At 40.1% G+C, this 12781-nt stretch overlaps 1 protein-coding gene across 1 annotated transcript in view; it reads right to left on the reverse strand.

Moving 5' to 3' along the window:
- Positions 1-8259: 8259 nt before the first annotated feature.
- slco5a1.L (solute carrier organic anion transporter family member 5A1 L homeolog) overlaps positions 8260-12781 on the reverse strand; it is a 60955-nt gene continuing 56433 nt past the window's right edge. Inside the window, exon 10 of the mRNA XM_018268078.2 lies at positions 8260-10363. Coding sequence (XP_018123567.1) covers positions 9906-10363 — 458 coding nt within the window. The 3' untranslated portion in view covers positions 8260-9905. The remainder of the gene's footprint in view (positions 10364-12781) is intronic.

Here is a 12781-nt window from a genome sequence, read left to right on the forward strand (position 1 = left end):
TAGCAACCAATCAGTGATCAGCTTTTTAAAGCCAGCTGCAAGAAGAACAATGAATGCAGCAATCTGATTGGTTGTTATAGGTCACAGCCCATGGGCAAATTTGCCCAGTGTTGATAAATGAGCTCCAGTGAATTGTGAGTACAACTGCTTTTATTATAGGTACTTGTGTCAAAATGCATTTGTTGCACTTCCATATAGTTGAAGTCGGCGTCGTTCAGTCCTTCCTGCATTTCACTCCAAGTCAGATCCTGCTGTGTCTATTGACTCTGGGGAACCATGGCGCTACCACCTCCTCCTGACCAGACTGCAGTTCCAGGCAGGCCCGGACTGGCAATCTGTGGGTTCTGGCAAATGCCAGAGGGGCTGCTGTAAGGTCCCATTGAAAGTCAATATTTAGTGGGCTGGTGGGGGCTGTTTGGGCCTGTATGTGGGCTGATTGGGCCTCTGTATACCTGAAATGCCAGGGCCTATTTTAATTCTCAGTCCGGACCTGGTTCCAGGTTTCCCACAGCAATCACGGCAATGCAGTTGGGGCAAAAGTATAAGGTGCACGCTTCACTCGCACGCCGAAAATCAGAAATGACTTTGAAAATATTCAGTGGTGCACCTGATTCGCAACAAAGAGTAATTGCATTCATTCTGGCAAGTAAGGTGCAATTTATTTATATATATATATATAGTCTACTGCAGGCATAGATTACTAAGAATAGGCACATTTGCACCATTGCAGTAAAACACAGCAAGCAACTTGCATTTATTATTCAGCCTGCAGTAGAAGTCTCAGGGAGGCCCAGACTGTGGGGTCTGCTTCCTCTATAGCAGGAGTGTCCAACCTTTTGGTTTCAGTGGGCCACATAGAAAAATTGTCTGGGGCCACACATGAAATACAAAAACACTTTTGATTTGTAAAAGTAAAGAAAATACACAGATAAGAACTAAAATACCAGTTGGATAACCAGATGGAGCTATATACTGGAATATAGGACACCTGGATATTAAATAGACTTAATATTATATTATTATTATTAGCTGGGCAATGGGCAGAGTCCCCCCTAGGTCACCACATTGTTACAACCTGGCATAGTAAGCCTGTTCCTAACAAGACGACAGACTGAGGTGGTTAATGTGTCTGGAGCACATAGTTTTATTTCACTCTCTTGTTTTTTTCCTATTTCCATACCTTTATTTCTTAATTTCTTTATTTTTCCCCCCTTCCCTTCCTTTTCTCTCTCCTTCTACATACAATGTGAATCAAATGTATGTAATTCTTGTTTTTGCAATGCATGAAAAAAGGAAAGGAAAGAGCGCAAGTCAGACATGCACATTACCGGAGACCAACAGGAACAACAAGCTGAATTGCCAATGCAAGGTACCAAGTAGTGACATTGGGTGGGACCATTAGGTCCAGGGGGGGCCATATCCTTTGCGACATGATGTTTCCTCGGGAACCATTTGTTTGAAGCTGGGCCGCATTCATATCCATTCTGGGCCACATGTGGCCCTCGGGCTGCAGGTTGGACACCCCTGCTCTATAGCTAATAGAAAAAAACTCCTCCCCAGCCGCTCTCTTACCTGCAGCGAGAGAGGGGGATGTAAGTCCAGTGGGAGTGGGCGGGGCAGAGGCGGATGGGAAGTGGGTGGGAGGATGTGGGTCAGAGGGCACCGGGCCCCTCTGAAAATGTTACTCTGTTCCTGGGAGTGCTCTGTTGGTTCTAATATCCCAAATATTGACTCTTAGCCTTTTTCTGATCATAAATCCTATAGACCTGCGCCCGCCATTTGGATTATATCTTTGCGTTAACCCCCACACTGTTGGACTTGCCTGCAACCCCAAATTTCTCCTAAATTACGAGACTTCCAAGGGCTCCCTGTGGTGCTGGGTCAGAAGACGGATTCCTTACCCTCCACTAAATCCAGCCCTAGTGAGGGCAACACACAGACTGAAACGAGCCAACCAGTTGCATACAGTTTCTCTTTTATTGTCACGTTATAAAGTATCGAAAAGTTCTGTAAACAAACATTATCGTAAAGAATAAAACAATCTAGTCTGACTTGCTTCAGATAAATGTAATGTCACTGTAGTAATAAATATTGGTTAAAAACAAACCTATATTAAGTTCTGCATCTCTCTAAGTAAAACACATTAATACTAGGTCTGTGACCCCCTCGTGGTGCCTCGGCTCATGGTTAGCATGGCGCACAGCATCAGATCCGGGTGTTAAAGCCCCTGTATATTGCATTTACACATGCTTGCATCCAACAACACAGGCACACTTACACTGAGACGCAAAGAAGTCTAACTAAAGAGTGTGTAACGGATGTAGGAAGTGCACAGAATCCTCCATCTTTTCTTTCATAGCTCCTCACTAACACATTGTAACACAGACCTTAATTCAATGTTGCAAACTGTGCAATATATATATATATATATATATATATATATATATATATATATATATATAGTAGCACGACATTGCTTTTGCTAGAGGTACAATAAATTATATAAATGCCCACAGAAATCCTTTGCAAGAATCCACCGCCGCTCCAGCAACACAAATGGACTCTCTATATGTAGCGCTATCAAACATGAATGGAAAGGCTTTTACAATTTTCCACCAATAAATCCTGTTTTGGTTCTCTCTGTGCTGACATAAGCAATATACTATATTAACTCTCACTTTCTAAAGTATATAAAGCGAAAAATAAAAGGGCAACTGTATTCGCTTAATACTGGATTATGGGCAATACTATTGGGGAACGTGTTAAGTAAATACCATCCAACTCATTGTTCACGTCTAAGTCACAGTTCTGAAGAGTGAATAGGTGCACACAGAACGTCGTTGGCATGCAGCATTCTCATGTCACCATGCCTTATACTATGGGTTCTAAGGAACTAACAGAACATTCTAGAACCAAGTCGAACTATAGCGAATAGTAGAGGGTTACAGGGGTTTCAATAGGGTTTAGTTCAAGTTACAGAATTACTTGGAACTGTTGTCAGTTCTACATGAAATATTGGCCAGGTTGGGGGGCAAATGGGGAATTAAAATGTACATGGCAAACAGTGGCGATTCCACAGGATTTGGCACTAATATATTACAGAAGGCATTACACTCTACAGCAGGGGTCCCCAAACTTTTTTACATGTGAGCCACATTTAAATGTAAAAAAGAGTTGGGGAGCAACACAAGCATGAAAAAGTCAATGGGGATGTCAAATAAGGGCTGTGATTGGCTGTTTGGTAGCCCCTATATGGACTGGTAGCCTACAGGAGGCTCTTTTTGGCAGTACATCTGTTTATTTATGTAACAAAACTTGCCTCCTAACCAGGAATTCAAAAATAAGCCCCTGCTTTGAGGCCACTGGGAGCAACATCCAAGGGGTTGGTGAGGAACATGTTGCTCGCGAGGTACTGGTTGGGGACCACTGCTCTACAGATATCAATCTTATACCTCTCAAATTGCCATGGATTCAACTCCCATGATACCAACCCCCTTTTTACCTTTCTTTCTATTTCCACTTTAAAGGCCAGCTATCTACGTATATTTTCCCTAACTCCAGACACACAACTCTCCTGAATCCCTTGGTTTTAGTGCAGGTTTTAGTGCCCTCTCTCACTCTTTAGACTGTATTGTCCATGTACACACCTCCCTTTAATATATAAATCACATTTTTATTATACCCTATCCATACCTATTTAGTCAAATGGCTTACTCTTCCCCCCTTTTTATTACTATTTACACTCTCTCTCCTTTACTTTTGGGGGCACATTTACTTAGCTCGAGTGAAGGATTAGAACGAAAAATACTTCGAATTTCTGAGGTTTTTTTTGGCTACTTCGACCATCGAATTGGCTACTTCGACCTTCGAATTGAACGATTCGAACTAAAAATCATTCGACTATTCGACCATTTGATAGTTGAAGTACTGTCTCTTTAAAAAAAACTTCGACCACCTACTTTGCCACCTAAAACCTACCGAGCAACAATGTTAGCCTATGGGGAAGGTCCCCATAGGCTTTCCTAGCAATTTCTGATCCAAGGAAAATCGTTTGATTGATGGATTAAAATCCTAAACTTCGATGGTCGAATATCGAGGGTTATTCTATCAACACCCTTGCTGTTTTCCCGACCCTTTAATGTTTATGGAATTTCCCCCCCTACCAATTATTTGCTGTCTTTAATACAAACTCCCCTAAGCAGATCGGACTTTTGCACCAAGGTTGGAAAACTATTATGTAACAAATAGATTATCAAATGATTGCAAACATCGTATTGGTTGCTATGGGTTAGTGCACCTGAGTAAACAGTGGCTTTTATTACATCAGGGGGTTATGTGGTTTCTACCACGCACACCCTAAAGCCACAAACGATACAACATTTTAAATTAATTTGCAAATAAACATAATATTGCTGATCATGATATGGTCCCACCAAGCCCTTTCATTTCATCCCAAGTGATGGTAATATCTATACACAAGTCACTAATACAGTATGTGCTGGATTTTCTTAGAGATGATCATAATAAATAAGGAAATAATTACTAAGAGAAAAAGAGCCTGTCTCCATGTTAATGTTGCGTATTCTTTATTCTGTTTGTTGTTATTCTTTTCTGAGCAAATGACCAGTAAAGAAGCACCAAACAGAATATACAAAGTGATCTCTCAGATTCGCCTATTGACATAATACAGTACTGTGTGAGCTCTTATTCCTCACAGGCAGGGCAGTTGGGGCAAATAGGAGGATCTGCTAATGCTGCCTCCATATTGATCCCAGTGAACATTTACAGGGCACTTACAACAGGTATTATCCCATACGTAACCTTCTATCAGAACCTGCTATTACCTAGTTATGAATTGCAGCTCAAAGCAGTTAGGGATCGGGATGGGGGGATATCCCCAATTCTATTCTGAAATAGAAACTGAACGTTGGTATCCACAGAGGTGCAATACAATTCTTTGCAAACCCAAACACTATGGAATTTTTTCCTTTTTCGACTACTTCTAAAACTTTCTCTGCGTTTTTGACCAAAATGTCAATAAAATTTTTTCTCATGGACTTTTAAAAGTGTCGACCAACACAGATTGGTTTCCCTTTAATGCTTGCATAAAGCTAACACTCTAATCTAAACTCCATATACATAAGAATTCTCCACTAACCTCAAAACTTTAAAAAAAAAACCTTGATCTTTATCTGAACTGGTCAGGCGTCATGAGAGGGATTCAGGAGGACCTCACATGAAGATCTTGTAGGTTGGGCGTAAAATTCGCTAAAATTATACAGTTTGCCGGCTAAAATGAAAAAACCCGGGCGCTAATCACACGTGGTGGTTCGTTTTCCGAAGTCGCCTCACGAGGAAACTTTGGGCGACTATGGAAAAGGAATCACGGCATGTGATTAGCGCCGGCGTTTTTTCATTTTAGGTCAGGGAAAGCGTTTGGGGAGATTGGTGACAAATTGGTAAAATTTATCATGCACTGGCCCTTTAAGAATTCAAATTTGACTATTCACCACTTTAAACCTGCCGGATTGCTGTTTTAGCCTATGGGGACGTCCAGGAATCAATTTGGAGTTGTTTGGTGGCATCCTGAAAATCTAGTTTTTTCAGAGAAAAAACTCGAATCGAATTCAATTTGAATTTGATTCAAGTTTGTGGGTCGATCCCATTCACACAAATTGAAAAAAATTTGATTGGTTGTTTTAAACTCGAAAATCGAGTTTATGGGAGTTTTTAGAAACTCCCAAAAGCTCTAAATTTGACCCTTGATAGATCTGCCCCTAATAAAGTTATCGCTGATTTAAGTACGCCCGTGTTTTCTTGCTGAAGCGTTATCGCCATTTTGATGAAAATGCGTATTCGTCATGAAATAACATCTGCCATAGTTGTGCTAAGGATGGAGCAGACTTCAAAGCACTAGCACATACCTGGAGAATGTTTTATACAGTCCTTTCCCACTGATGGCCATTCCCCTTTACAATGCATATATTCTACACAGATATGTCGACATAAAAGTCCAAATAAATCTAACAGCTGCCCAGATGCTGGAGAACCAGATATCACGTGACAGTACAAAGTCCAGCACTCTCAGGTCTAAATGAAAAATTGTAAAAAGTTTTTTTATTCAACGTTTCGGCTTACATTAGAGCCTTCTTCAGGTGTTCCTGAAGAAGGCTCTAATGTGAGCCGAAACATTGAACAATAAATCGTTTTTTAAGACTTAAGAGTGGCAGATACATATTTCTGACAACAGAAAACCCAATTCTGAGCCAGATTTTAGCAAGGAAACAAAAACACAGTAGTATAAAAATCCTCTGGAGCCATTATTTCAGGAACAACCTTTTTTTTTTTTGCCCAGCTAAGACTATAAATCCTTTCTGCATAAAGCCACATTGGAGTGCAGATACAATAACATGACTTTTACTGAAATTTAGGGGCAGATTTATCAAAAGTCGAGTTGACTTTTCAAATGAAAAAAATTCGAATTTCGAGCTATTTTTTTGGTACTTCGACTAGGGAATAGTCCAAATTCGATCTGAATTTGAAAAAAAAAAATAGAAAATTTGAATATCGAAATTTATCATGTACTGTCTCTTTAAAAATTCTACTTCGACCATTCGCCATCTAAAACCTGCCGAATTGCCATTTTAGCCTATGGGGGACCTCCTAGAACCTATAAGGAGTCAATTGGTGGACTTTGAAAAATCAAAGTTTTTTTGGGAAAAACTTCAAATCGAATGCGCTATTACTTGTGGACCTATGCGACCAAAAAAAACCCACTTTTTTCGGTTGGTCTTTTTTTGAATTTCGAAGTTTTTACAATTTGAAATTCGACCCTTGATAAATATGCCCCATAGTGTATAATGGTTCACGGTGAGTAAAAACTAGACTACAATGATTTAGGCTAATTCTTGGCCCTGGTGCTGTTTTTTACTTTGATATCATTATGCATAGAAGGACGTCTCAATGTATTAGAGTTGAAAACAATGGCAGCTATAAAATCTAGCAAAGGAATTGGGTTGCACTGCATAAATTGCACACACTGGGCCTCTTTGTGTTATAAAGTTATATGCCCAAATAATTTCCATATTCCAGGGCTTTCCCTCCACACAATCTAATATCCACTGCCCCCACAAATAAACACTGTTCCATTTTCCTCTGAGCCTTATGTTCCTGAAGATAATCCTTAGCCAACAAGACACTATGGGGGTTATTTATCAAGCTCCGAATTTATTTCAGTATTTCTAAGATAAAAGTCAGAGCAACTCCAAATTCCCGAATGGACCTTATTTATCATTCAAAAAAATAATTCCGACCTTTGCCCTAAAAGTCCAACGTTTTCAGACTTTTCCGCAAAAACCACAAATTTTTCGGACTTTTTGGTCCAAAATCACTGAAATCATCGGATATCGGTGCTGACAGCAGCACAGACACTGGGACCTTCCCCATTGATTAATACAGGACCCCGAGAGCTTTGAGATGCCAGGTTTTTGGATTCAGAGTTTAATAAATAAGCCCCTATATATCAGCTTCATGTGTGAGGCTGACCATTTATAGTGCGTATTCCTCCCAGGGCCTCTGGAAGGCCAGTATGAATAAGATAAATTGTTGTCTAGATGGTACATCTGCAATGTTGATAGAATGACTCCCCATAGTAGTCTTGCTTCCTCGATGGATAATACTATTATCACTTAATATCACAGTCTTTCCAAAGATCTGTAATTGGCACCGGTATGTGTACTGGCCATGGCACTGACACAACTGGTAAATTGCTTTAACCTTTTTTCTATAATATTCAAATTATCAATCGAGGCAAAATTGTTTGTTCCTAAATCTTGGTGCAGGATTTCTGGAATTTTGAATGCTGAACAAAAAATGACTACACATGTCCGTATTAGGCTGCCATCTAGGTCCAAGCACCCAATTTGGGAGCAGATTTACTAAAGGGCGAAGTGAGTAACGCTGGCGACGATTCGCCAGTGTTACCGCTTTAAGACACTTTGCCGATTTACTAATGGGCGCAGCCGTAACTGTATTAGTGATTCTCTATCGCAAGGTGAATTTTCGCTCTGGCGAATGGACGTTACTCCACAAATTCACTAAGATGCGGATTTTATTGAACGTTACCTCTTTCTGCCAGCCCAGACCAGATGAAGTGCATTGGAGTGCATAGATCTTCTGTTACTTACATCATATTTTTAGTGGAAAAAGTTTATAACTTTATAATTTCCAGCCGTATGCAAAATTAGCCTGAGCGAAGACCTCTAACGAAGTTGCGCTAGGCAGAATTGAACACTATCGCATCTCTGCTTTGATTGCTAAAGTAACGCTAGCGAAAATTCGCCAGCGTTCGGCGCCCGAGACAACTTTTCATCTTAGTAAATTAGCGTCTGAGTGAATTTATGCATGGCAGAGTGTTGCGATGGCTGCGAAGCCATCGCTGGCAAATTTTCGCTGCTTAGTAAATCTACCCCTATGTGAGTGAATTGATATATTAATGTATTATGTGCTCAGCAATCTCCGCTTAGGGTCAGGTGGGCACCAATCCTTAACGGTTCATTAACAGGTTTCCTGTTGCTGCCATTTGCATTACACTTTACTGATGTATACCCTTTACCTAAGGTGATCTCCAAAGCTTCTGTTCTATAAGGGCTACACAAATTGATATTTGATGCTTGAAAATACACTTATAGCTCAGTGTGGCTGAATAGATATCAAAATGACTCGTACATAAATAAAGGTATGAAACAGGGGTTTCTGTAAGCCATGAATTTTGTACTGAATCTCAGAGAAGATATATCCTAAGGACATTCTTGGGATATATCAGGCCACTTTCAGCTAATGCCTAGGATTATAAGAGAGCAAACATTTTACATGCTTTGTGTATATTAAGTTATGCATTATAGAAGTCTTGTAGAAAAGTAAACCTGAATTACAGCTTCTATATGAGTTTTTTTCCGTGATATATGTTTGATCTCTTCCTATGCTATGTATTTAACATGTTCGAAATGTGATTTTCCAAATGTAGTTGCATAGTTTAGGTTAATTTAGTTGTGCTTTAAAGCATACCTCACAGTAAAGTTCAGATGCATTGTTTGTAGACACCTGAGTCAGCTGAGGGCTTGCTAAGTTTCAGCCAAGTTGTAGACACCTACCAGCTGAGAGCTTGCTAAACTTCAGCCAAGCTGTCAATACCTATCAGCTGAGGGCATGCTAAATTTCAGCTGAGTGAAGGCACCTACCAGCTGAGGGGTTGCTAATTTCAGCCGAGTAAAGGCACCTATCAGCTGAGGGCTTGCTAAGTTTCAGCCAAGTTGGTGACACCTATCAGCTGAGAGCTTGCTAAATTTCAGCCAAGTTGATGACACCTATCAGCTGAGAGCTTGCAAACTTTCAACTAAGTGAAGACACCTATCAGCTGAGGGATTGCTAAATTTCAGACGAGTAAAGGCACCTATCAGCTGACGGCTTGCTAAATTTAAGCCAAGTTGTAGATTCCTGTCAGCTGAGAGCTTGTTAAGTTTCAGCCAAGTGAAGACACCTATCAGCTGAGGGGTTGCTAAATTTCAGCTAAGTGAAGACACCTATCAGCTGAAAGCTTGCTAAGTTTCAGATAAGTGAAGACACATCAGCTGAGGCCTTGCTGAATTTCAGCCCTGAGCATGTTTGTAAATCTATCACGTAGGGTAGAAGGACAGATGAAAATACTACTAAAAATTAAAAACTCCACTTATTTAGGAGGCTATAAGAACTGTTGAGGTAACCAGCCCTCAATCACCCTGTAGCTACTCATTAAAATGCGTTGTGATTTCTCCTTTTTAGTTCAAAAAGAAGGCACGTGTGTTCCACAAGGCGCCACATTGAACTCAACTAAGGAACTGAGAGGTCCGTGAAACCGATTGTCTGCTCTAGGTTTCAGCTGGGGTTTCTTCTTGAGAGTTTTCAAAGGAGGAATTTATTGCTTCTAGGAAAGGTCCAGTGTAGGTTTGTGCTGTGTGTTGGATTCCTCGGTTGAGGTCTATATCTTCATTGGGTTCTTCCCTAGCACCAAAGGCAGGACAGGACCTTGTCCGTGCATAACTCTGTTCAGCGGTCGCATTACCGACCGTCTCGCTGACTGTGCTTATTGGCGACGCTCTCCACATTCTCCTCTGCAATTGATCCTCTTTGTGTTTTATGGAATACCAGGCCAGAAATATAAAAATGAATCCTACGAATTTCAGACCAGCTGCCAATCCAAAATAAACAAAGCGAAATGATGTCACGTTGTACTCCCAGCAAGATCCCTGCACGCCGCAATCCTGCTGCCAGAGCATGCACGTCGTGTCAATAACTGCGCCAAAGTAAATGGGAGTGGGAATATAAGCTGCAGCAGAAAGAAAAACACAAGGAATTTATAAGCAGGAACCCCAAGCATATTCCATTCTCTCAGTATTAGCTTGTTACTGTGTGCTCGATGCACCCCTATAAATCACAATATACACTTGGGAAAGTATTTATAACCTTAACCAAGGTTATATCTGTCATATCTTTATTTCAAAGCTCAGAATGTCTATTTTTGACGTGACATTATTATAAATTATACATTTTTTCCAATTTGCATACAGTAAAACCCTGATTTTACGTCCCTGAAGTTTACACTGATTTTTTTTGTAGACTCATACAGGCAGATACCCATTTGTTGCCATCCTCTGGGAAATGTAAAATTGAGGTTCTACTATAATTTTTTTTTATGTTTTTCCAGAATTTTATGATTCAGTTCTGTTTTTAAACTAGTAATATAATGAATTTGAAACAGCAGTGCCACCTACTGTTCATGTCGTCCAATTTTAATTTTAAGAACTGAAAATTAATTTAGTGTGAACAGGAATGTCTTGTGATGTCACTCTGCTTAAAACTGACTGGATGACTGATCTCTGCTCACTAACTTTATTTTCTAGAAAAACGCTTTACTTAACCGACAAACCCTACATATATACTGTAGGTCTTACAAATTAATTGTACACAGCCCCCACCCCTCATGTAATTGAACAGACACAGGCTCAGCTCATGTTGCAGATAGTAAGGCTGCTAGTTTGGGGGAAGTCTTAATAATAATTGTAATAACATACATATACAGTTAGGCCCATAAATCTTTGGACAGAAACAACTTTTTTTCTAATTTTGGTTCTGTACATTACCACAATGAATTTGAAATGAAACAACTCAGATGCAGTTGAACTGCAGACTATCTGCTTTAATTCAGTGGGTTGAACAAAAAGATTGCATAAAATGTGAGGAACTAAAGCCTTTTGTTAACACAATCACTTAATTTCAGGTGCTCAAAAGTAATAACACAAATTCAAAAACTGAAAATAAAATGTTAATTTCTAATACTTGGTTGAAAACCCTTTGCTGGCAATGACAGTCAGAAGTCTTGAACTCATGGACATCATCAGATTCTGGGTTTCCTCCTTTTTAATGCTCTGCCAGGCCTTTACTGCAGCGGCTTTCACTTGCTGTTTGTTTGTGGGCCTTTCTGTCCGAAGTTTAGTCTTCAACAAGTGAAATGCAGCTCAATTGGGTTCAGATCTGGTGACTGACTTGGTCATTCAAGAATATTCCACTTCTTTGCTTTAATAAACTCCTGGGTTGTTTTGGCTGTATGTTTTGGGTCATTGTCCATCTGTATAATAAAATGCCTCCAAAATCAATGTGACTGCATTTAGCTGGATTTGAGCAGGCAATGTCTCTGAACACCTCAGAATTCATTCAGCTGCTTCTGTCCTGTGTCACATCATGGATAAACACTAGTGTCTCAGTGCCACTGGCAGCCATGCACAACCAAGCCATCACACTGCCTCCTCTATGTTTTATAGAGATGTGGTATGCTTTGGATTATGAGCTGTTCCACGCCTTCTCCATACTTTTTTCTTGCCATCATTCTGGTAGAGGTTGATCTTGGTTTCATCTGTCCAAAGAACTTTTTTTCCAGAACTGTGCTGGCATTTTTAGATTTTATTTTTAGCAAAGCCCAATCTAGCCTTTCTATTCTTGATGCTTGAGTGGCTTGTACCTTGCAGTGCACCCTCTGTATTTACTTTCATGCAGTCTTCTCTTTATGGTAGACTTGGATATCGATACACCTACCTCCTGGAGAGTGTTGTTTGGCTGTTGTGAAGGGGTTTCTCTTCACCATGGAAATGATTCTTTGATCATCCACCACTGTTGTCTTCAGTGGATGTCCAGGTCTTTTTGCGTTGCTGAGTTCACCAGTGATTTCTTTCTTTCTCAGGATGTACCAAACTGTAGATTTTGCCACTATGTAGCAGTTGCTCGGATGGGTTTTTTCTGTTTTTGCAGCTTAAGTATGGCTTGTTTCACCTGCATGGAGAGCTCCTTTGATCGTATGTTGTCTGTTCACAGCAAAATCTTCCACATACAAGCACCCCCCCCCCCTTAAATCAACTCCAGGGATTTTATCTGCTGCATTGATAATGTTATAACAAAGGAATTGCCCACACCTGCCCATGAAATAGCTTTTGAGTCAATTGTCCGATTATTTTTGAGCCCCTGAAATTAAGTGATTGTGTTAAAAAAATACTTTAGTTCCTCACATTTTTGTGCAATCTTTTTGTTCAACCCACTGAATTAAAGCTGAAAGTCTGCAGTTCAACTGCATCTGAGTTGTTTCATTTAAAATTCATTGTGGTAATCGACAGAACCAAAATTAGAAAAAAGTTCTCTGTCCAAATATTTATGGGCCTAACACTAGTCTGGAGTAACAGTATTGCCAGGACAGTTA

The sequence above is a fragment of the Xenopus laevis genome, chromosome 6L (assembly GCF_017654675.1).
Source record: "Xenopus laevis strain J_2021 chromosome 6L, Xenopus_laevis_v10.1, whole genome shotgun sequence".
Lineage (NCBI taxonomy): Eukaryota > Metazoa > Chordata > Amphibia > Anura > Pipidae > Xenopus > Xenopus laevis.